This window comes from Triturus cristatus, chromosome 8, assembly GCF_964204655.1.
Source record: "Triturus cristatus chromosome 8, aTriCri1.1, whole genome shotgun sequence".
In the NCBI taxonomy this organism is placed as follows: Eukaryota; Metazoa; Chordata; class Amphibia; order Caudata; family Salamandridae; genus Triturus; species Triturus cristatus.
Window position 1 is genome coordinate 890686207 of NC_140591.1, and position 25918 is coordinate 890712124.

General features: G+C 51.5%; 1 protein-coding gene across 1 annotated transcript in view; it reads left to right on the forward strand.

Moving 5' to 3' along the window:
* Nucleotides 1-25918, forward strand: part of POLA1 (DNA polymerase alpha 1, catalytic subunit) — a 2011520-nt gene that overhangs the window by 992625 nt on the left and 992977 nt on the right. Inside the window, exon 29 of the mRNA XM_085622423.1 lies at nt 595-800. Coding sequence (XP_085478549.1) covers nt 595-800 — 206 coding nt within the window. The remainder of the gene's footprint in view (nt 1-594; nt 801-25918) is intronic.

Genomic DNA, 25918 nt, shown 5'->3' on the forward strand with positions numbered 1-25918 from the left:
ATAGAAGTGCTTAATTTGAGCCGGTGCTTTCCGGTGCCCAGCACCGACACCTAATTGTGAACACCATACTTAGAAGAGTGTACCACATGGTGTCTCTGCTCATCTAATTTAGAGATGAGCAGAACAACGGTTGTTTAGGAATACAATATTGTTAATTCCTGCCTCCCCAGCCATTCCTTTAGCTTTGGAGATCTGGAATAATCGGAACTGTCGCATTTACATGCAAGAGAGATGGTTAGTAGTTTTGGCAGCGATGACCAGGGCGATGGGTCGTGGAAGCTGCAGTGGCCTCCTGGTCAGAGCCCCGGCACTTAATATTTTACAAATTAAGCTCTTTGGTATAGTATATAGAGAGCCAGCTTCCTACAGTCACGGGCAATGTGAAAAAAACAACAGATTTTGTGCTGCAAATCCCACATTCAACAGGTAAAATTAAACAGTCACAGGCAAGTAAAAACCACAATTTCTAAACAAAACAGGTGAAAAAGTAATCGTGTCAGTAAGCATCATCGACCAGCCATTTGCAGTTTGTCATTGTTTAGTGTGCACTAAAACATGACTTTTCAACAGCTGTTTTTCTTTTGTATTTTACAGGTGAAAGGTGAAGTGAATAAACTCTATAAGCAACTAGAGATAGACATTGATGGGGTGTTTAAGTCTTTGCTACTACTGAAGAAAAAGAAGTATGCAGCTCTGACGATGGAGCCTGTTGGAGATGGGAAATACGTTACAAAACAGGAGCTGAAAGGACTGGATATTGTCAGAAGGGACTGGTGTGGTCTCGCAAAAGAAACTGGAAAGTGAGTTAAACAGCACCGATTTGTTGATCAAGTTTGTATTAATCCGGCACCGACAAGCTTTCAGTCCATCGCATAAAGCTTGCGTTTGGAATCAGCAATTAAAAGCCAAGTTTAAGGTTGAGTGACTTTTTTAGCGGGGAATAATATCCCTTTTAACTGCTGGTCCTGAAGTCGCTAAATGGGGATAACAAATTAGAAAATTGAAGCAAATTTGGTTGTTTAGTAGCTCACTGCCTATCACCGTATAAAACACGCATATTACTGTTGCTTAAAGTTACGTAAATGAGGAGGATAATGACATTTTGTGTTTAAGAAGCGATTTTCTCAAATTCTTGTATGTATTGATTTGCATTTTTGTTTTTAGATAATTCTGAGAATACTAAATTGAAACAAAAAACAATCTTCTGTATGTTCCATATTTGTTAGAGCGTGGGCCTGGAACTGATCATGGAGAGCATGAAATAAGGCCATCTATTTGTCTGCATTACGGGTAGAAGAGGCGTAGTTTTGTCTTTCCTGCTATCACAGAGCGAGGTTACTGGTTTCCACACAGCCCACTTGAAAGTATGGCAATTCCATACAAGAACATTGTGTTGGAACAGTACCCCGCTGTTTATTAGAAAGGAGATACTATGCCGAGGTACGGTGAGGAAACGTTTACTCTGCACCAGCCGTGCCATTTATTCGACTCGCATGCGTGACTGGCTTTAGATGCAGGGAGACGTTTGTAAACCATTAGCTACATACTGTGCATTTTGCGTTTGATTTTAGGATCGGATTGTCTGTACCAGTGCTGGAATTAGAAACCATTTACTCCGGGAACCCATACATTTGGGTCAAGGTGTGGAAGAGGAATAGGGTGGGGTTTGGAAAGTCAAATTCTACATTTATTCACTAAACAATCGGTTGCAAAGAAATTCGTAACAAGGATATGTGAGAGCAAATCGGTTATAGCTTAACTTAATTGGCTTAAAGAGACAACATTTTACAATAACTTACAGGGATAAGACATCTGTTGAAGATATCTCCGTGTGGCCAGTAATTTTGAGGGGATTATAATAGTGATGAGTTAACCCTAGTAGTTAATACATTTCTGGGAGATTTCTGTGTTTTGTCCAGTCAGTTTTGACTCCTAAAGTAGCATACAGGGTTAATGTGCCTGCTGCACATAGTGTAACATGCAGATAACATTTGTGTTTGATGTAGAAAGTAAGAGGGCTACTGCTTTAGACACTGAGATCATTTTGTTACTTCCACTTGATAGGTTGGTGTCCTACCAGTGTCCAAAGTGGTCTATAGGAAGGTAGGATCCTTCTAGCATGGTTACCCCACGTTTTGCCTGGTGTCAGTGTTTTTGACTTAGTCTGGTGGGAGCCTCCTAATCAGGACCCCAACAACTGTGCGCTCTCCCTTAAATTTGTTCTGGTAAGTACTTTGGTACCTCCACAATTGGCTACTGGTGTACCCTTATAAGTCCCTCATATATGGTACTGAGGTACATGGGGCATAGGTACACCAGGGGTCTCCCATTGGCTGCAGCATGCATTATGCCACCCATGAGAGACCACTCAAACTGTGACTACAGGCCTGCCATTGCAACCTGTGTGAGTTGGTGCTTGTACATTACATGACAGATATAAGTTTCCTTATATCTGAGGTCACTGCACTTAAAACCAATGTTACCCCTATGGCAGGCTCTCCTAAGGGCAGGATGCTTGGTTAAAAGTGTGAGGGTGCCCCTGCATGAGCAGGATACCTCTACAAACCCCAGAGTCGATTTTTTTAGGCTTTGTAAGTGCGGTCAGCCATTTGAAGTCATTTAGTGCTCAGTCCGTCATTACGAGATGCCTAATATAATGGCTGCACCGAACCTGGTTATGTTTGGTATCAAACATGGTGGAATAATACCCCAACACCAAATCTAGTGTTGGAAGTATGATTCCATGTAGTGGGAGGCACCTTAGGGGAACCCCCCTGTACTCCTGGTAACAGCCTTTCGGGGTCTGCAAGCTAGTGCTGCTGCCGACCATGCCCTCCTGCTTCTGAGCCAAGCTCAAGCAGTGGAAGGTAAAACAATAGGTTTCCTGTCACAGGGAGGTGTGACTACCTCCCAGACAATACTTAGTGTATTGGGCTGGGGTGGGGTCACTTCCCAGCGCCACCAGACTGTTTTGAAAGGCATAGATGGTGCCCTCCTTGCATGCTCCAGTTTGAGCCAGTTCAGGAACCCTTGGTTCATGCTCTGGCGCGAAACTGGACAAAGGACAGGGGCGTATCCTCCCCTCAGTCCAGCCCCTCTGGGAGGGATCCTCAAGTCATCCAACCCTTTCCCTCGGGTATTTAAAGGCTCCCTATGGGTGGGTCCTCCGATTCGTCCTGAGACCAGATTCAACCCTGAAACTAAGTCACTCTTCAATCGTCTGGATAGTTGTACTTTGTTGGACTTTGACTGGGATCGAGACTGCACCTAGGAAGACTCCTGCTGCTCCTGATGTTGCTGTTCAAGTTGTCTGTGTGGTTTCTGTCTGTGCTTCATCCAGGTTCTCCAAAAGACCTGTGGGCATCAAGGACACCCAAGGAAACCTCCCTTGGAGTGAAGGAGTCATGAATAAGCAGTGGTGTAGCAAGGGGGGTGGAGGGTTTTGGTCCACCCCGGGCGGCCTAAGTACTGGGGGTGGCAGGCCTCCTCCTGGGCTTACCTGCCGCTCCCCCCCTCCCCCCACCCCCCTCAATGCTGCAGCGAACCGGCAAAGGCACAGGGACCGCCACGGGTGCCCAGAGGGCTAGCTACGCCTTTGTGAATAAGTGTCACCATACACTAAGCCAGCCTCCTATATTGGTGTGCAGCAGTTGGGATTAAAGCTTGCACTGTTTAATCTGAAAGAAACACGTTAGTTAGATTCCTCACCTTAGAATATCCCCAGGCGTCAGACTGGATCCGGAAGATTTTTCGTCAGCAATACCCCTTGCGCGACGCTAGGCGTCGTCTGCGGCTCCGCGTCCGTCGTCGGCGTCGTGCGCCGGAATGACGTCGTCGGAGTACTTAGACGCCGCCCTCGCGCGCTGACGTCAGTTCTTCTTTTTTCCACGCCAGTAAGCGCAGATCCGGGAGAGCTACCCCTTTAGTCACTTTTTGACTAACTTTTTCGATCCTTTTTGATCTTGTCTCGACTCCGGTGCCGGTAGGATGCCTGGTTTTAAAGCCTGTGCTGACTGTAGCCGCTTGATGTCGGTTACGGACCATCACCGCCGGTGCCTTTACTGCTTGGGCCTCGACCACGACGCGGAGTCGTGTTCGGACTGCAAGGCCCTGACCTCGAAGGCTAGACGGGAGCGGTCCCGTAAGCTTCTCGAGATTCGCCACTCGGCTCCGCGCCCCACTCGATCCCGGTCCAGGAGAAGGTCCAAGGATCAGTCGCGGAGCCGCAGCCGACGTCATCATCGGTCGTCGGGATCCAAGTCTTCGGGTAAGTCAAAGCACTCCAAGAAGTCCAAGAGGTGACACCGCTCTTCGGACTCCCCTCGCCCGTCGCGCGACTCGGCCGAGAGTCAGGGTGGTTCCACCCTCGCGGCTCCGGCGGAGCCACAGGCGCCGCGCAAGTCCCCATACCCACCGGTCCCTGGGACTGACGCGACGCCGGCGGAAGTCAGTGCCTTCCTCTCGGCCATGAGGAGCCTGGCTCCGCCGTCGGCGCCCGCTGGCGTGCCTTCGGGCCCCGCGGACCCGACTGGGCAACCTTGCCTGCCGGCGGCTCCGGCCCCGGCGCCGTTGACGGCTCCGGCCTCGACGCCGCAAGCGCCCGAGGGACCCGTGCCCGAGTCCCCGCCGACGCCGGTCGACCTCGTCACGCCTCCTCCGCCGGCGTCGACACCGGTACCACCTCCGACGCCGCTCGGCGTCGAGCCCCGGTTCAGCCCCGGTCCGGGCCCGGCCCCGATACGGCGTCGATGGACGCCGCGTTCGGCGCCGCTGGAGACACATTTTGTCTATCGCCCGGCTCCGATCCTTCCTCCTGCATACCAGGAATCGGATGATGGGGACAACTGGGAGGGATACGAGGATCCTATGGCCGTTCAGGCTCAACTGTCACAGGACTGGGCAGATGAACTGGGGGAGGCCAGTGGCCTGGATACCTCTCCGGACACTGGATTCATCTCTCCTCCGACTGTGGCTTCGGAGGAGGGTGCTGCTTTCTCTGTGGTGCTGCGCAAGGCGGCCGCAGCCCTTGGGCTCGAGCTACCTGCCGTGGCTGTGAGGACGAACGTCCTCACTGAGGTGCTTCAGTCTGCAGCAAGCTCCACTGAGCCTCTGCTGCCATTCAATGAGGCCCTCACTGACGTTCTGCAGGGCACCTGGTCCAAGCCCTCCACAGTAACTCCTGTGGACAGGAACGTCACCAGGCGCCACCGCCCTGCTCCGGGCGACCCCAGTTTTCTGTCCCAACACCCTACCCCCGAGAGCCTGGTTATCCAGGCCTCTACCTCCCAATCCTCCTTCCCGACCGCTCCGCCGGACCGGGATTCCAAGAGGCTGGAACAGTTTGGCAAAAAGCTGTTCTCCTCCCTTAGTTTGGGCCTGCGGTCTTTGAACACCGCCTGCCTCTTGGACCGTTATTCCCACTCTGTGGGATGCGGTGGAGGACGTGCTGCCCCTGTGTCCGGAGCAGGTCCAGACACGACTTACCCAGGCTCTGGCCGATGGGAGGGATGCAGCGCGACATGCTATCCGATGTGGGCTTGACACTACGGACTCGCTGGGTAGGGCGATTTCTACCTCAGTGGCGCTTAGACGTCACGCCTGGCTGCGGTCCACGTCCTTTTCGGGCGATGTCCAGAGCACCCTCATGGACATGCCCTTTGATGGCACTCGCCTTTTCGGCGAGAAAGCGGACAGTGCGCTGAATCGCTTTAAGGACTCCCGGGCTACGGCCAAGTCCTTGGGCCTCTCGGCCCCGCGGTCGCAAACTTCCGCTTTTCGACCCTTTCGTGGCCAAGGAAGGGGTGCCTCCTCACGTACGCCTAGCCACCAGCCGCAGAACCAACCTGCGCGCGGACGTGGTTTCCGCCGAGGCGGTTCTGGAGGACGACGAGGTCAGCCCACATCCACCCCGGCAGCATCCGCCTCAAAGCCTTCCTAGTCCGAGCTTTCAGGCCCATTCCACGCCAGTGGGCGGCAGAGTTCGCCATCACCTGCTCCACTGTCGCTCCATCACATCGGACAGGTGGGTGCTGCAAATCGTCTGAAGGGTCTACTCCCTCCCCTTCGAGACGACCCCTCCAGCCATGCCACCACAGCACCACCGCATCTCGGGGGATCATTTGAATCTTCTCCACGAGGAAGTTTCGGCCCTCTTGGCCAAGGGGGCCGTCGAGCGCGTTCCGAGCCCAGAAGTAGGTCGTGGTTGTTATTCCCACTACTTTCTGGTTCCCAAGAAGGGCAAAGGGGGCCTACGCCCTATCTTGGACCTCCGGAACGTCAATGCCTTCCTCCGAAAGGAAAGGTTCAAGATGTTAACTTTGGCTCAGGTTCTAGCTGCCCTAGACCCTGGAGACTGGATGGTAGCGTTGGACTTGCAGGACGCATATTTCCACATCCCCGTCCTGCCGGCCCACCGGCGTTACCTGCGGTTCACGGTGGGCCAAGAGCACTTTCAGTTTACCGTGCTCCCCTTCGGCCTCACCAGTGCCCCTCGGGTGTTCACGAAAGTGATGGCGGTGGTCGCAGCTCATCTGCGCAGATCAGGGGTTCCAGTCTTCCCCTATCTCGACAACTGGTTGTTGAAGGTGGGATCGTCCCAGACAGTCGTCTCCCACCTCCAGACTACGGCGGATCTCCTGCATTTGCTGGGATTTTCCATCAACGTGCCAAAGTCACACCTGAGTCCCTCTCAGAAGCTCCTCTTCATCGGAGCGGTTCTCGATTCGGCGCAGTTCCGGGTCCATCCACCGGAACAGCGGGTCCGGGATATACAGGCCCTGATTCCCATCTTTCGGCCTCTATCCTGGGTTTCGGTCAGGCTAGTGTTGCGGCTTCTGGGGCTGATGGCCTCCTGCATCCTACTAGTGCATCACGCCAGGCGGCGCATGCGGGCTCTGCAGTGGGACCGGAAGTTTCATTGGGCCCAGCATCACGGCAACCTGTCCGACCATGTCTTGATCTCGGAGGGCACTGCACAGCAGTTGCAGTGGTGGCTCACGGACCGCGATTGGGTCAAGGGCAAGAGCCTCTCCCTTCCCCAACCAGAGCATGTCGTAGTGACGGATGCGTCCCTCCTGGGATGGGGTGGCCATATGGGAGAGGCGGAGATCAGAGGCCTCTGGTCTCCGGCGGAGTCTTGTCTCCACATCAACCTGTTGGAGTTGAGAGCGATCCGACTTGCACTGAAAGCCTTCCTTCCCTCTGTCAGGGGAAGTGTTGTGCAGGTGTTCACGGACAACACCACCGCCATGTGGTATTGCAACAAACAGGGCGGGGTGGGGTCGTGGACCCTTTGCCAGGAGGCTCTGCGCCTCTGGACGTGGCTGAAACACCAGGGCGTCACCCTAGTGGTTCAACATCTGGCGGGCTCTCTGAACGCCAGAGCAGACGAACTCAGCCGCCGGTGCATGATGGATCACGAATGGCGTCTGAACTCCGAAGTGGCGCAAGGTCTCTTTCAGCAGTGGGGAGAGCCTTGGTTAGATCTATTCGCCACCGAAGAGAACGCGCAATGTCAGCAGTTCTGCGCGTTGGAGTTTCCAAGGCGGCACTCGCTCGGCGACGCTTTTCGTCACGAGTGGAGTTGCGGTCTGTTGTACGCCTTTCCGCCTATACCACTTCTGCCCAGAGTGCTGAAGAAGATCAGGCACGACCGGGCCCAAGTCATCTTGGTGGCTCCGGATTGGGCACGAAGGTACTGGTATCCCGAGCTACTCAGTATGTTGACCGATCCTCCGATACGTCTGCCCCTTCGGGAGGATCGTCTGTTGCAGCAGCAGGGGACGGTCCTCCACCCGAACCTGTCCAGCCTCCACCTCCATGCATGGAGATTGAGCGGCGGCAGTTGATGCCATTTGACTTGCCTCCTGAAGTCTGTGATATCATTCTGGCAGCCAGGCGTCCCTCCACAAAGACGGTATACGCCTGCCGGTGGAACAAATTTGTGGCATGGTGCACAGCAAAGGCTGTGGATCCCCTTTCCGCCCCTCTTTCTGAGGTTCTACTGTTTCTTCTTTCTTTGGCCCGGCAGGGCTCTGCCCTGGGCACCCTGAAAGGTTATCTTGCTGCCATCTCTGCCTTCTTGCGGCTTCCTGATCAGCCTTCTCTTTTCAAGTCCCCTGTAGTTACACGCTTTCTAAAGGGCATTACTCACACGTTCCCTCCTGTCCCTTTTGTAATGCCTCAGTGGGACTTGAATCTTGTTCTCACATTTCTAATGTGCGCTCCCTTTGAGCCTCTTCATAATTGTCCTCTTCGTCTGCTGACGCTTAAGACTGCTTTTCTGGTAGCCATCACCTCGGCTAGACGGGTGAGTGAGCTCCAGGCTTTATCTTCAAAGCCTCCTTTTCTCTCTGTTCATCCGGACAAGGTTGTCCTTCGGCCTCGTCCCTCCTTTCTTCTGAAAGTGGTGACTCCATTTCATCTTGGGCAGTCTGTCACCTTGCCCACCTTCTTTCCGCCTCCGCATCCTTCCAAAGAGGAAGAGAGGCTCCACCGTCTGGACCCAAAACGTGCGCTCTCCTTTTATTTGGACCGCACAAAGCAGTTCCGGGTGGACGACCAGCTTTTCGTTGGATACGTGGGTGCTAAGAAGGGGAAAGCTGTGCACAAACGGACCATCTCTCGGTGGGTCGTTTTGTGCATCAAAATTTGTTACTCCTTGGCAAAAAAGGACCCTCCTGTTGGGCTGCGCGCCCATTCTACTCGGGCCACAGCGGCTACTACTGCTTTGGGACGGGGTGTCCCTTTGCAGGACATCTGTCAGGCGGCGACGTGGGCTTCGCTACACACGTTTGCCAGGCATTATTGCCTTGACAGCCAAGTCCGGAGGGATGGCCTCTTTGGCCGTTCTGTCCTCCAGGACTTTCTGGTGTGATCTTGGTTCGCAGACCCACCACCGGGGATGGTATTGCTTGGGTATCTATTCTAAGGTGAGGAATCTAACTAACGTGTTTCTTTCAGATGAACAAGTTACTTACCTTCGATAACGATGTATCTGTAAGAAACATTAGTTAGTTAGATTCCTCACCGACCCACCCATCCTCCCCGTTCTGCGAACTGACATCTAGGGTTAAGGTTATCCTTTTCAGGCCCCTAGATTTTATTTTTGGCACCAGTGTCTGTCTTTGCATGGCTCTGCGTTCCTGGCGCGGAAAGCTATGTACAAGAACTGACGTCAGCGCGCGAGGGCGGCGTCTAAGTACTCCGGCGCACGACGCCGACGACGGACGCAGAGCCGCAGACGACGCCTAGCGAAGCGCAAGGGGTATTGCTGACGAAAAATCTTCCGGATCCTGTCTGACGCCTGGGGATATTCTAAGGTGAGGAATCTAACTAACTAATGTTTCTTACAGATACATCGTTACCGAAGGTAAGTAACTTGTTCTTCTGGCAGCCATGCGTCCCTCCACAAAGACGGTATACGCCTGCCAGTGGAACAAATTTGTGGCATGGTGCACAGCAAAGGCTGTGGATCCCCTTTCCGCCCCTCTTTCTGAGGTTCTACTGTTTCTTCTTTCTTTGGTCCGGCAGGGCTCTGCCCTGGGCACCCTGAAAGGTTATCTTGCTGCCATCTCTGCCTTCTTGCGGCTTCCTGATCAGCCTTCTCTTTTCAAGTCCCCTGTAGTTACACGCTTTCTAAAAGGCATTACTCACACGTTCCCTCCTGTCCCTTTTGTAATGCCTCAGTGGGACTTGAATCTTGTTCTCACATTTCTAATGTGCGCTCCCTTTGAGCCTCTTCATAATTGTCCTCTTCGTCTGCTGACGCTTAAGACTGCTTTTCTGGTAGCCATCACCTCGGCTAGACGGGTGAGTGAGCTCCAGGCTTTATCATCAAAGCCTCCTTTTCTCTCTGTTCATCCGGACAAGGTTGTCCCTCGGCCTCGTCCCTCCTTTCTTCCGAAAGTGGTGACCCCCTTTCATCTTGGGCAGTCTGTCACCTTGCCCACCTTCTTTCCGCCTCCGCATCCTTCCAAAGAGGAAGAGAGGCTCCACCGTCTGGACCCAAAACGTGCGCTCTCCTTTTATCTGGACCGCACTAAACAGTTCCGGGTGGACGACCAACTTTTTGTTGGATACGTGGGTGCTAAGGAGGGGAAAGCCGTGCACAAACGGACCATCTCTCGGTGGGTCGTTTTGTGCATCAAAATGTGTTATTCCTTGGCAAAAAAGGACCCTCCTGTTGGGCTGCGCGCCCATTCTACTCGGGCCACAGCGGCTACTACTGCTTTGGGACGGGGTGTCCCTTTGCAGGACATCTGTCAGGCGGCAACGTGGGCTTCGTTACACACGTTTGCCAGGCATTATTGCCTTGACATCCAAGTCCGGAGGGATGGCTTATTTGGCCGTTCTGTCCTCCAGGACTTTCTGGTGTGATCTTGGTTCGCAGACCCACCACCGGGGATGGTATTGCTTGGGTATCTATTCTAAGGTGAGGAATCTAACTAACGTGTTTCTTTCAGATGAACAAGTTACTTACCTTCGGTAACGATGTATCTGTAAGAAACATTAGTTAGTTAGATTCCTCACCGACCCACCCATCCTCCCCGTTCTGCGAACTGACATCTAGGGTTAAGGTTATCCTTTTCAGGCCCCTAGATTTTATTTTTGGCACCAGTGTCGGTCTTTGCATGGCTCTGCATTCCTGGCGCGGAAAGCTATGTACAAGAACTGACGTCAGCGCGCGAGGGCGGCGTCTAAGTACTCCGACGTCATTCCGGCGCACGACGCAGACGACGGACGCGGAGCCGCAGACGACGCCTAGCGACGCGCAAGGGGTATTGCTGACGAAAAATCTTCCGGATCCAGTCTGACGCCTGGGGATATTCTAAGGTGAGGAATCTAACTAACTAATGTTTCTTACAGATACATCGTTACCGAAGGTAAGTAACTTGTTCTTCAGTCTTTCCCTATCTTGATGACTGGTTGTTGAAGGCGGGCTCGCCCCAGACAGTCATCTCCCACCTCCAGACTACGGCCCACCTCCTGCATTTACTGGGGTTCTCCATCAACATGCTGAAGTCGCACCCGATTCCCTCTCAGAAGCTCCTCTTTATCGGAGCAGTTCTGGACACGGCGCAGTTTCGGGTCTATCCTCCCGAACAGCGAGTCCGGAATATATGGGCTCTGATTCCGATCTTTCAGCCCTTGTCCCGGGTTTCGGTCAAAGTGTCTCTGAGGCTGCTGAGCCTCATAGCCTCCTGTATCCTGCTGATCGATCATGCCAGATGGCATATGCGGGCTCTGCAGTGGGACCTGAAGTTCCAATGGACACAGCACCAGGGGAACATGGCCGATCACGTCCAAATCTCGGAGGGCACTACACGCCAGTTGCAGTGGTGGCTCACGAACCGGCATTGTGTCGACGGCAGATCCCTCTCCCTTCCCCAACTGGAGTTTACAGTGGTGATGGATACGTCCCTCCTGGAATAGGGCGGCCACATGGGAGAGGCGGAGATCAGAGGCCTCTGGTCTCCGGCGGAGTCCAAGCTCCATATCAACCTTCTGAAGCTTTGGGAGATCCGGCTTGTACTGAAGGCATTCCTTCCCTCTGTCAAGTGGAGAGTAGTGCAGGTGTTCAGACACCACCACCGCCATGTGGTACTACAACAAGCAAGGCGGGGTGGGGTTGTGGACCCTCTGTCAGGAAGCTCTGCGCCTCTGGACATGGCTGGAACATCAGGGCGTTTTCCTGGTTTCCAGGTTCTCTGAACGCCAGGGTGGACGAAGTCCGCCGCAGGTGCGTGATGGATTACGATTGGCGTCTTCACTCTGAGGTGGGGCAAGGTCTCTTTCAGCAGTGGGGAGAGCCTTAATTAGATCTATGCGCCACTGAAAAGTACGCGCAATGTCATCAGCACTGCGAGTTGAAATTTCCAAGACCGCACTCGCTCGGCGACGTTTTTCGTCACAAGTGGAGTTGCGGTCTGTTGTACGCCTTTCCGCCTATACCTCTCCTGCCCAGAGTGCTGAAGAAAACAAGGCGCGACCGGGCTCAAGTCATCCTTGTGGCCCCGGACTGGGCTCGAAGAGTATGGTATCCCGAGCTACTCTGTATAAGCATCGATCCTCCGATCCGACTGCCTTTTCGGGAGGATCTTCTGTTGCAACAGGGGACGGTCCTCCACCCGAACCTGTCCAGCCTCCTCCACTTTGTGTGGAGATTGAGCGGCGGCAGTTGATTCCTTTCGACTTGCCTCCTGAAGTTTGTGATGTCATTCTGGCAGCCAGGCGTCCCTCCACTAAGTTGGTACACGCCTGCAGGTGGAATAAGTTTGTGGCATGGTGCACAGCAAAGGCTTTGAATCCCCTTTCTGCCCCTCTTTCAGAAGTCCTTTTGTCCCTTCTTTCTTTGCCCCACAGGGCTCTGCTCTGGGCACCATCAAGGGCTATCTTTCTGCTATTTTGGCCTTTCTCAGGCTCCCTGATCAGCCCTCTCTTTTCAAGTCCCCTGTTGTAAATAGATTTCTCAAAGGCCTTACACACCGTTTTCCTCCTATTCCTTTCGTGATGCCTCAGTGGGACTTGAACCTCGTTCTTACATACTTGATATGCGCTCCCTTTGAGCCCCTTCACAACTGTCCTCTTTGTCTCTTGACCTTGAAGACTGTGTTCCTGGTGGCCATCACTTCTGCTCGGCGAGTGAGTGAGCTCCAGACGCTTTCTTTTACACAAGAGGACTATCTCCCGCTGGGTTGTCTTGTGTATCAAAGCCTGTTACTTGTTGGCTAAAAAGGAACCTCTGGTGGGACTGCGTGCTCATTCCACCAGAGCTACTGCAGCCACTGGGACGTGGTGTCCCCCTGCAAGACATCTGTCAGACAGCCACGTGGGCCTTGCTGCACACATTTACTAAGCAGTATTGCCTGGACAGCCAAGTCCGGAGAGACAGCTTCTTTGGCCGTTCTATTCTCCATGACTTTCTGGTGTGATCTTGGTTCGCAGACCCAACACCGGGGTTGGTATTGCTGGGTTATCTATTCTAAGGTAAGGAATCTTTCACTATGTTTTTCTGTCTAATGAACAAGTTACTTAACTTTCGGTAACAATATATCTGTAAGTAACATTAGTAGTGATAGATTCCTTACCGCCCTACTCATCCTCCCCATTCTGCAAACTGATTTCTAAGGTTAAGGTCATCCCTTTCAGGGCCCTAGTTTCAATGCACCAGTGGTCAGTATCTTACATGGCTCTGAGTTCCTGGCGCGGAAATTGATGTACAGAACTAACGTCAGCGCGCGCGTGGGCGGCGTCTAAGTAGTGCTGCGACATCATCTCCATGACCACAACGCCACCTACTGACGCGCAGGGGTACTGCTGACAAACACTTTCCCGATCCAGTCTGATGCCTGGGGGTTATTCTAAGGTAAGGAATCTAACACTACTAATGGTTCTTAGAGATATATCGTTACCGAAGGTAAGTAACTTGTTCGTCAGTCCTAACTCATGAGGACTTGGGACAACAGGTCAGAGCAACTCCTGTGTATACAGAGGCCTTTTTGTGTCTCATATATGTTTTGATAGCACATACATATTGTTCAAACTCGAGAGACCTGTAGATCCTAGAGAAAAACCTAACATGGCATTAGAAATAATGGCCCTTGAAATAAAGCCATGGTTCGAGGCATATGAGCTGTAGATCATAAGCTATGCATAGATTGCCATCTAGTGTTTGGTCCGGATGTTTGCACTTTGTTTTTCTTTGAAGAAGTCTTTCCAGTTACGAGGTAGGTGACTCCTCCTTTCGGTGGTAGTGTGCATGGGCATAGACTCCATTGTTAGACTGTTTTTTTCCGCCATGGAGTTCGGATGTTAGTCGATGCACTCTGATTCGACACCTCCTTCGGTTTCCCTCAGTGCAGAAAACATTCTACCTTCACGGTATTGTTTTTGATCGCGTATTCCACTCTTCGCGTGTCATGTTTACTGACAAAAAACCCTCTTTCGATCGGAGAGCTCGTGGTAGGCTGTCTGGCCTACCTGTGTCGGTTCGACTCGCAGTCGATGGAACAAACTCCATTTAAATTCTGCCCTCGGTGCCATGCGAAATACCCGCACACCGACTCACACGAAATGTGTAACCTGTGCTTGTTCCTTGAGCACAGTGAACAGGACTGAGATGCGTGTAAAGCTTTACGCTCCAGGAAGACGCTTCGCGATCGTCCCGCTAGACGTAGCAACATGCACAGCCAGCACACAGGCTCCATTCCGGACTTCTTCAGAACTGTATCGCAGGAAGAAGCCGGCGATGCTATCGGGCCGAGGAGGAACAGTAACCGATCTCCGTTTCAGAGTACGGCTCCAACCAGGATGTAGACATCCCACATGGACAGCCTACTGTAAATACAGATCCTCCCACGCCCCGAAATCTACAACAACCGAAAAAGAAGGCTCCGGACCAACCCGCGCCCTCGGACTCCCACGCCTTCTGGCCTCGCACCGAAGCCTACAAAAAGCCTTCCTGCTCCGAAAAACCTCACGCCAAATTAGGCATCGAGCTGAAACCTTCGGAATCGAAATCTAAGTCCGGCTCTGACCCACAACACTCATGGGACGACTAACATTAACTCGCCCACAGGCAATGATCCAGACTTAAATCCTACCAAACCCTCTCCACCAGACAGTGTAGGTCACATTGAATTGCTGGGTAGGGCTGCCAATTACCATGGAGTGCAGCTCCACAAAGATACCCCCGAAGAGGATTTCTTTTTCGAGACCCTTAGCACTACTCAAGTCATCACACAATTTACCAATGCTCAAGGGCATGATCAGACATGTGGATGATATCTTTAGTGATTCTGTCAGGGCACGTATCATTACCCCTAGGGGAGACAACAAATATAAGTCAGCACCATCTGACCCAGAGTACATTAGGGACAGTTACCGTTGACTCGCTAGTAGTGTCTTACGCATGCAAAAGGGCTAACTCCCAAACCACAGGAGATGCTCCACCCCCAGATAAGGAATTTAAGCTTCTTGTTGCTTCGGGGAAGAGAGTTGCATCCCAGGCAGCAAACATCTGATAGACTACTAGCCACAGATTCCTTAACGTAGAATTATTCCCAGGCGTGAGACTGGACCCGGAAAACTTTCTTGCCCGGCATCTCTGCGTGCCGGGGGCGGTACCATGCGACTACGCCCCGGCGTCCTCTGTGGCCGTGACGTCAGCGAGGTCACATAAGCCCCACCCCGGTGCGCTGACGTCTGTTTTCTTCATTTCTGCGTGCAACGCGGATCCCAACTGTTCCTGGCCTGTTTCAGGCCTTCTTTTCCCACTTTTGTGACGATTTCCTTGGGAACAGTGTGCGAATGCCTTTGGGCTTTAAGACGTGTTTGTCTTGCGCGCGCCAGATGTCGGTGACAGATCCTCACCCCATCTGCATGTGGTGTTTGGAAGAGCACCACGATTCCACAGACTGTGAGGCGTGTCAGCAAATGAAGCCGAAGTCCTGGCGGGAGCGCCGGATGAAACTCCTGTCGGCGCCCATGTCCCGGTCGGCATCTTCGCCATGCCCATCCCCCCCCCAGACGGCTTCAAGAACCGCCGCCTCTGTCTCCGACATCGTCCTTCTCCCAGACCGCAAGGGCGTCGCTCACCTTTTGGTAAGTGTCGCTGTTTGACCCAGAGGCCTGGTCCACAGCCTGTTGGGGGCGTGGGTTCTCCGCGGGTGGTGCGGCCCCGCGCGTCGCCGCCCTATCCGCCGTTGCCCGGCGCCCGGGTGACCAGAGCCCAGATGGAGGCCTATGCGGCGGCTTTGCAGGCCTCGTTGGCTCCTCCTTCTCTTCCTGGGACAACTGCGGATCCCTTGCGTAGTGCGGAGTCATCTGCGGCTCCGGCGCAGACAGGTTCAGATCCAGGTTCGGAGGATGTGGTGCCGTCGGGGTGCGGCCATTCAGGGTTCCCTCCTTCAGACCACGGCGCCTCCGCCTCGCTGCAAACCCCCCCAGGGGTCCATGTGGTGTCGCGGCAGGTTGCCGGGGCGTGTCCTCGAGTCCTCCTTGGTCCTCTGGGTAGGCGGCGGCCTTGTCCGAGACCAAGGTGACACCGCGCAGGCAGCTGCTGGCTCTGGCGGCGCCGCAGGGGCTGGCTAGGGGTCGGGACATGTCCCCGGGCCCCCCTCGTCCCTCCATGCAGGCAGCTGCCTCGTCGGAGGTAGAGTCGATGCCTTTTTGGCGCCGTTCCTTAGCCGACCCAGCTCCCGTCTTCTGCGCCGCGTGTTGTTGCGGAGGTCGTTCCGGCATCCCCTTCGGCGCTGGTAGACTTGGACCTGACGCCGGTCACGGACTCTACGGCACCGGGCCGGCGTCTGGTCATTGATTAGTCTTCAGACTCCCCCCTCTTCTCCAGAGGTTCTGCGGTTGTTGTTCATCTTCTCTGGAGACGGGCCGGCGTCTTCCAAGGACGGCTCATGGCCGTCACCCGCAGTCTTCGCCGGAGGTGCCTCTGGTTCCCCATTCCTCGGGCCACCTTCCCCTTTTTCGGCCTTGGCCTTTCCTTCCTCCGGTTGGACTGGGAGATGGCCGCCTTAGCTTGCAGCCGTCGCCCACAGAGGAGCTGCTTTCCCTGCCGCGGGGCCCTACGGAGGCGAGTGCTTCCTTCCCTCTGGTTGTTTCCACGGCGGCAGCGATCTTGCGCATGGGCGACCCAGCTGCCCATTTTCCCACGGATCATCTTCTGGAGGTCCTCCATCAGGGTTCTGGTGGTCGGGAGATGCTTCTTCCCTTCGAGGCTTCGCTCCACACTTCTCTTTTGGGGGCTTGGGGGCAGCCTGCCAAGGGATACCCAGTGCCCCAGCCACTTCTGCACCGCCACCGTCCTGCCCCGCATGATCCTGTCTCTTTCCCTCCACCTCTCTATCAGGGTCCTCTTTTACAGACTGCCTTTCCCTCCTTGCCATCAGTGTCGTCTCCCCCGTCATGGGAGTCCCGCAGGTTGGATTCCTGGGGGCGCAATATCTTCTCCTCCACCATTGCGGCTTTGCGGGCCCTTAACAATCTGTGTGTTGGCGAGGGCCACTTCTTGCTTGCGAGACTCAGTGGAGTCCCTTATGTCTGCCGCTTCTCAGGAGGGTGTCTGTGTTGATCTGAGGCACCATGTTTTGGATGGCCGGGAGCTGGCGGCATTTATTCTTCGCTAGGCTCTGAACGTTTCGGAGGTGCTTGGTTGTACCATGACTTCTTCGGTGGCCCTTCGTCGGCATGCCTGGCTACGGGATAGTGTGTTCCCAGAGAACGTGAGGGAGCAGTTGGTGGACCTTCCTTTTGATGGCACTTTTTTGTTCCACGCCCATTCGGATTCTGCCATTCAGAGGTTTCTTGCGGGTCTTGTTCTTCCTTCTTCTTCTTTCTTCTTCTTCCTTCTTCTTCCTTCTTTCTTCCTCCTTTTTCCTTCTTTCTTCTTCTTCTTACTACTTTCTTCTTCTTCTTACTACTTTCTTCCTTCTTCTTACTTCTTCTTACTTCCTTCTTCTTTCTTCATCTTCACCTTCACCTTCACCTTCACCTTCACCTTCACCTTCCTCCCTTTCTCCCTCCTCCCTTTCTCCCTCCTCCCTTTCTCCCTCCTCCCTTTCTCCCTCCTCCCTTTCTCCCTCCTCCCTTTCTCCCTCCTCCCTTTCTCCCTCCTCCCTTTCTCCCTCCCTTTCTCCCTTGGCCTTGGAGCAAGTAGCCCCCGGTTGTGTGTGGTTCCTGTGCCTTCAGGTCCTTTTGTTAGGACTTTGGTGCTGTTGACTGCTTGTCCGGCCCTGTTTTTGACTTGTGGTTTTGGCTGTTGGTTAGCCGTGTAGGCCCTGAGATTAGGCCTTCTGTGTTTTCCTTCTTGCCTGATTGGCAAGCAGTCTGCGGTTTTCTCCGCAGGTCTTTCTGTTGTCCTCTGCTGCGGAATTTTTTTCCTAAGAGGGTTCCCATGTTCTTGGGATGTAACATGCCCTATGTGGGGTAATGGTAGCTATTATATAGCTCTATCTTGTGCTGGGGAAGTGTGGTCGCCCTTCGGGCTTCTGCTCTCCGTGGCGTCACGGTATGTTGCAGGTGCGATCTTTTTGCTGGTGGTTTTTGAGTGGCTTGCGTTTAGCCCTGGGCCGTCCTTTCCCTGGATCGCTGTGTCACTAGCCCAGTCTGGCCTGCTGTCTGCGGCTTTGCGTTGTAGCAGTTTTGCACTTCTGTCAGCCTTGGTCTCTTTCTTTCTGCCTGGTTCCACTTCATTCATTGGTCAGTGTGGGCTGGCCCTTCTTGACCCTTCCTGGCCTCTGCCTTTGGCTGGCGTCTAGCTTGTCCAGGGTGAACCGTTCCGTGGTGTCTGCTGCTTGCTGTACATGCCAGTGGAGGCCTGTTTGTTCTACTACACCATTGTGGCCTTTGATGTATTCTGTTGTGCCTTTCTTCTTCCGTCTGCACTTTTGGCGGTGCAGCCGTCCCTGCCTTGTCTGCTGTTTGAGGCTGGGGTGTGTTCAGCTCTTCTGATGCTGTGTCTCTTCAGATGAGCCCTGCCTCCAGTTCTGCCTCTTCTCCCTTGGGGCTGAGGTGGTCCTGGTGTTCCTTGAAGCTTTTCGGGCACTGTTTGCCCCTGCGGGGTGTTGGGCAGTTCTCCCTTGGTGGGGCTTAGGATATCCTGCCTTTCCCTTCTTGTCCCTGTGACATGCCCCCTGCTGGGGCCCTGTGTCTCTCCTGGTAGGGAGGCTCTCTCGCAGGCCCTTCTCCTCTTTTGGGTATGGCTAGGGTATCTATTCTACGTTAAGGAATCTGCGGCTAGTAGTCTCTATCAGATGTACAAGTTACTTACTTTCGATAACGATGTATCTGGTAGTGCCAATTCTAGCCGCAGATTCCTTCACGACCCGCCTTTCCTCCCCTTTCTGCGAGGACGCTCTGCTTGGATTTCTGCAGTCGCCTCCCTCTGGGTGACTTGTCTTCAGTGGGTGTCCTCTTCGTTTTCTTCTGGTCAGGCATCCCTCCAGGAGGTTTCTCTCCAGCGTGAGGGCCTACTTTTGCTCTTTTCCTCTGTTAGGGTTTCTGATCCCCAACCAGTCTCCTTCTTTGGGGGTTCTTTTACCTGTCCTTTGACCTCCTACTCTTTTCAGAGGTTGTGGCCCTCCTTGGCACTGTAGTCTGCGGATGGATTACCTGTCCTTTGCTCGCCTACTCCTTTCAGGAGGTATGGCCTTCTTTGGCAGGGTAGTCTGGAGATGGATTACTGTTGCTCCTCTGTTCTGGGCTTGTGGCCCTTCCCCTTGGGGTTGTGGCTGTAGACTCTCTCTCTTTCTGTCACGGCGCTTTCACATGCTTGTGCCTACAGGATGGCTCTCGCCTTGGCTTGCACGGTGGTTCCACGGAGTGGTGCTTGTGCTTTTCTTGCTATGGCTTCGCTGCTCTGGCCTTCGGGTGCTTTACTACCACCTGGTGCTTTCGCCTTGGTTTGCACAGTTGTCCCTCAGAGTGGTGCTCTACTCTTTTCCTGCTCTGGCTAGCTGTTGTCGCCTTCTGGTGCCTTGGTGCCACCTGGTGATGTTTCTCACCTTCTATTTCTATTTGTTTCTCTGTTTTTTTCGCACACTGTTCCCATGCTCTCCTCAGCTTTGTTGTGATGGCTCCACGTTATGGCGTGTAAAAGTTCTCCAAAGCAAACTGACGTCAGTGCGCCGGGGTGGGGCTTATTTGACCTCGCTGACGTCACGCCTGCGGAGGACGCCAGGGCGGAGTTGCGTGGTACCGCCCCCCGGCGCGCAGTGATGCTGGGAAAGAAAGTTTGAAGAAAGACACTGAAGTGGCCAAATCCATAGGGGTTTCAGTCCCCACAAGGCTGTGGTTCCTTTTGACGCTCTTTCTATCGAGCGGGGTCTAAGAATTCTTCCTCAGAAAATGCCTCCACCTACAAGGGTAATAACCAACCCTCTGGCTCTTAGAACTACGTCTGAGGGGTTAACAGAGGAAATAATGGTAAGGGAACAGGTAGAGGTTCAAACACACGCACCTCCCCCTCCAGTACAAAACAGTGACTCACCTCTCCTTCCCCTGACCACCTGACACCTGTCGGGGGAAGACTGTCAAATTTCTTACCAGTTTGGCAGTCAATAACAACAGACAAGTGGGTTCTACAAATTATCCGTTCTGGTTACTGCCTGGAGTTCATCAACACTCTTCCAAACTTTCCCCCAAAGTCACACAAACTCTCACCAGATCATCTACACCTCCTCAAATAAGAGGCACAGTCTCTACTTCTAAAAGGAGCTATAGAACCCGTACCGCTACAACACCCAGGGTCGGGTGTGTACTACTTATACTTCCTAATACCAAAAAAGGACTGGTCTCTCAGACCAATCTTAGATGTCAGAGAACTCAATTCTTACATAAAGTCAGACCATTTTCACATGGTAATACTTCAACAGGTACTACCTCTTTTGCAAAAAGGCGACTTTGTGTCTACTCTTGACATAAAGGACGCATACTTTAATATTCCAATCCACCCTGCTCATCGCAAATTTCTCAGGTTTGTGTTAGCGGGCCAACATTACCAGTTCAAGGTACTCCCATTCGGAGTCACCACTGCCCCCACTTTAATAAATGTCTGGCAGTAGTAGCTGCTCATCTCAGGAGACAAAGCATCCATGTCTTCCCATACTTAGACGACTGGCTCATCAAAGCCAGCACTTACTAACAGTGTTTTAAACACGCTTCCATAACCATCAAGTTACTACATCGACTAGGGTTCACAGTCAATGTGTCAAAGTCACATCTAAAGCCAGCAAATATTCAGAACTACCTAGGAGCCACTTTAGATACTCAAAAGGCTCTGGCATTTCCCAACGCAGATAGAATTCGCAACATTCAAGCTTTGGTTCTTCAGTTTCGACCCAATCAATCTTTCAGCTCGGGCTTACATGCAACTGCTGGGGATGATGGCATCTGGCATCATGATCGTCCTGTATGCCAAGCTCCACATGCGTCCGCTTCAGGAATGCTTAGGCAGTCAGTGGAACCAGTCCCACGGTCTATTAACCGATCTAGTGTTGGTAAACGGCCGTACTCATCGCTCTCTGCAGTGGTAAAACACACAAGATATGTCAAAAGGACGGGCCTTCATAGACCCGGTTTCACAATCAGTACTAACAGCGGATGCATCTCTAACCGGCTGGGGTGCTCATCTACAGCAACACACAATACAAGGCCTGTGGAGTCACCACCAAAAGTTGCTGCACATCAGCCATTTAGAGCTTATGGCCATAGTTCTAGCCCTCAAGGCTTTTCAAACGCATCTAGTGGGCAAAGCTGTCCTGGTTTGACATGACAGCTATGTATTACATACAAAAACGTGGTGGGGGAGGCACACACTCCCTCCAACTGTCCCACCTGGCCCAGGACATCTGGAGGTGGGCCATTCATCACAAAATCTGTCTTCTAGCAGAACACCTCCCAGGAGTAGACAATCAGATAGCAGATCTGCTAAGTCGCCAGACACAGCAAATCCACGAATGGGAACTACACCCTCAAGTTCTCCTTCCATTCTTTCAAGTGTGGGCCTTTCCAGACATAGACCTGTATGCCATGCACCTAAATGCAAAATGCCCAAACCTCTCGTCTAGGTACCCACACCCATTATCCAAAGGCAATGCACTATGGATGAAGTGGTCAGGGATATTTGCTTACGCTTTTCCGCCTCTCACACTCATTCCATTAGTGGTTCGGAAACTCCCTGACACTAATCCTATTTTCTCCCACATAGGCACGTCAACCATGTCAAAAACTCATCTTACACCCAATTTCCTCACACAGAGCCATGGAGGCAGAAGACACCCAGACCCCAGTCAACGCGATCTGGCACCTGAACTCTTAGAGTTTGGCTATCTTAACCTACCGCCAGACTGTATGAATATTATCAAGGAAGCTAGACGTCCTACCAGAAGAGCATGCTATGCAGCAAAGTGGAAGCGGTTTGTGATCTACTGTAATAACAACCACATTAACCAGCTTGATGCTTCTGTCAAAAACATTATATGCTATTTTACATCTAGAACGTTCCAATTTAGCATACACATCAATACGTTTCCGACAAGCTGCAATAGCTGCATACCTACAAAATAGACAAAATCGATCTCTTTTTAGAGTACCTGTCATTAAAGCTTTTATGGAAGGTCTCGAAAGTGTTATTCCCCGAGGCATCCACCTGCTCCTATATGGAATCTCAACATTGTCCTCACCAGACTAATGGGTCCACCCTTTGAGCCACTGCACAAATGTAAACTGCAATTTCTCACATGGAAAACTGCTTTCCTGGTGGCTATCACATCACTCAGAAGAGTGAGTGAGCTTCAGGCATTAACTATAGAAGAACCTTTTTTACAAATGCACCAAAGTAAAGTAGTTCTTTGGACTAATCCTAAATTACTTCCTAAAGTCATTTCTGCATTTCATATCAATCTGTTGACTTACCTGTGTTCTTCCCTCAACCAGTTTCAGTAGCAGAACGTGCCCTACACACATTAGATGTAAAAAGAGCAACGTAACACAAATCCACTTTTTGTCACTTTTGCTCCACCACACAAAGGCAATCCCATATCAAAATCAGGAATTGCAAGGTGGATAGTCGGGTGCATCAAATCTGCTACGCAAAAGCAATACAGACATTCAGTTCCCCCTACAGCACACACTACACGCAAACTGGGGGCTTCTATGGCATTCGTAGGAAATATACCCATAGATGACATATGCAAAGCTGCAACATGGTCTACACCTCACACGTTCACAAAACACTATTGTGTAGATGTGTTAGCAAGACAACAAGCTAGAGTGGGTCAGGCAGTTTTACGTACACTATTTCAGACCACTGCAACAGATACAGGATAGCCACCGCTTTGGGAGATGACTACTATATAGTCTATGCATAGCATGTGATCTACAGCTCATATGCCTCGAACGGAAAATGCTACTTACCCAGTATGCATCTGTTCGTGGCATATAGAGCTGTAGAGTCGTATGCGTCCAACCCACCTCCCCGGGTACCTATTCCTGTTGCAGTAACATCTTACTTGGATGCATGCATTCATAGACCTCTCCTTTTACTACGCCTACTATCTCTATCATCACCCTCTGCGGGAAAACAATCTAACAATGGAGTCGATGCCCATCAACGAAAGGAGGAGTCACCTACCTCGTAACTGGAAAGACTTCTTCGAAGAAAAACAAAGAGCAAACATCCGGACCAAACACTAGATGGCGATTTATGCATAGCATATGACTCTACAGTTCTATATGTCAAGAACAGATGCATACTGGGTAAGTAGTATTTTCCTTATGCATTATTGATAGCATTTGATAGACAAGCAACGTGGATATCAGTAGTATTTACGGATCCAGAGGTCAAATTGAAGCATAGTTACAATTCCGGACAGAGCCGAAAGATGCAAGAGACAGTAAAATAGGAGAAAAAGATTTGGCAAAGGTACCAGAGAGTCTATGGACAAAGGGACCACACGATGTGAACTAATTAAAGGAGCTGAGCCTTTGAAAATAACACTGAAACCCTGGAAAATACTACCCGAGGTACATCAGTATCCCTTATCCAAAGAAGCAGAAGAAGTGGAAATGTGGATTTTCCTGATCAGTTATGTCCCCTATCTTGGACCCCAACGGTTCTATATGCATGTTACAAGTACATGTATGTTCCCTTCAGTTCCAGTTTCTAAGACGCAAACATATGTGTGTCTACCGTCGACATGTTCTCTGTCAGATCCGCCATCGATGGGCTGGATATTCGATTCCTAAGTATGAAAGGCCACCGACTTTATATGGCTAAGTTACTCCATTTTTACAGTTCAGGCAAGTAGGCCCGATTCTGTCCTCAAAGCCTTTCCCTGCTCTCTGTCTCTGACAGCTTCAGCTTGAGCTCGCATCTGTATCCATGAACTTTGTCCTACTCCCTGTGCAGCTAACGGTGCCTGCCTCGGCCAGTTTTCGCCTGCCTGCCAAGAAGCTGTATTTCACCTTCGAATTATCTATTTTGCTCTTCAGCCGATGCATTCCTGTCTAGTGATTTAGGTAAACATTTCCTTTAGCTCACAAGCAAAGGACTCAGCCTTTCCGTCCTCCTGCAAGTGATTCATAGCCCTGCTGCCATGGAAAGTTTTCTGTCTCTCGCATCTCATATAGACACTTAGGCGTTTGTGCACGCACACAGTCAGTATAGACTAGATTCTGTCCGAGAGTCCTTCCTTGTGGATAACATAGTTCTCTAAACATAGGATGTTAGATATGATTTGGGATTAGGTTGACTTGACCCCCCAGACTTCTCGTCTCCACATGTAGAGCTAAATGTCAAGTCCCTTCACCCCCTAGTTGCACGTCACTCACACGTCATGCTGCTGCGCGCGCATCTATGCCAAGTATTATCTTATAGATCCACCTATGTCTGATAATCCTAACCAATCATGTTTCTTTTATTCCTTATTACGCCTAGTTTCGATTACGTACCTGTTATGTTACTTTTCTTATCAAATGTTACGCCTTCTACATTCGTTTCATTGTAATGTACTTATTATAAAAATGCATGTCTGTCAATAAAGTATTGTACTTCACTTCCTGAACCCTCGTGGTGACGGAACCTGAAGGCCGCGACTCGAGTCGGCCATTTTGAGTGGAATAAAGCCCATTTAGAAAACCTCTTATACCACGGATTCTGCCTCTTGTTATTTTGAGCTATTTTATTTTATTTTAAGATTCCGTATGAAATTCAGTCCGGTAAAGAAGATTTTATTTACCACAAAATGGCGCCCGAACAGGGACACTTTCTCATCTCACGCGCCGGCGGTGCGTTGCAGGCCCGGTCTCCTGCCACAACTGGACGGACCATAAACGCGTACCAGCAGGATTTCCTGTAAGCTCCCTCCGGTCAAGCGGGGGCGACTGAGGCTGCGATCAACCCAGACGAGGCGGTGAGAAGTGCGAAGTATCCCGACCAGAGCCTAGCTGAGAGAGCAAGATCCGAGGTATACAGAGGCCCACCAGGTTTCTCGAAATCCCGATGTCCAGAGGGTCCGCTGTCCGCAGTCATCGAGTCCTGTCCATTCTCTGAGGCCTTCCGTTTCAAGGAGCTACTCGGTGAGTACCATCGCCGGGGAGGCGTGTTGACGCGCACATAGGTTGTGCCGGTCAAGACGGATTTGGGTACACAAATCCGGTCTGCACTGTTTAGCAGTGTATATGTACTGTTTAGCAGTATATCAAGTATTCCGAAGTATTCAGTTACTGTCAAGAATTCAGCGTGGTGATTAGTTAGGCAGACTGTCATCATTGTCGGTCATTGTTAAAATATTTAATGTTCAATATTTAAAGTGTTTAAATGTCTTGCATATTGTGGTATGAATGATTGTTCATTGTTCACTGTTCATTATTGTGTTTTTCGTATTAAGTGAATTCAAGAGTAAGTATCAGATCAGTTGTCAATATGCCGCTTTTCTCGAAGTTAAGACAGATTACTACCAGAAAAGGGGTGCTTGAAGAAGCAGTTCCTATTCCTCCTAGGGACACTCCAGGGCATTTTATGTACCATAAGCATGGCTTAGATGCCATATTGTTTCTTGATCTATGGGTAGATTATACCAAGGGATTGCCGGAAAGTCAAAGGTGGCCCGCAGCGGGAACCTGGGATGCAGAGTGCATCATGAAAGTAGAGGAAGAGTTATGGAAAAGAAAGGTCAGACAGTCACAGAAAGACGCTGTTGAGTTATGGCGTAAAGAATCTCATAGACGTACAGAAAAAGCACGTAGACAAGAAGAGAGGAGTAAAGAAAGTTCAAATAAAGTTCAAGAAAATCTATTAATTAAGGAAGGTATCCGAGTGAAATCAGAACAAGTAAATAGACAAAGAAATGCTCTCATGAATGGTATGTATCCCCTTCTAGCCGAAGGACTACCTAAGGCTGCTCCA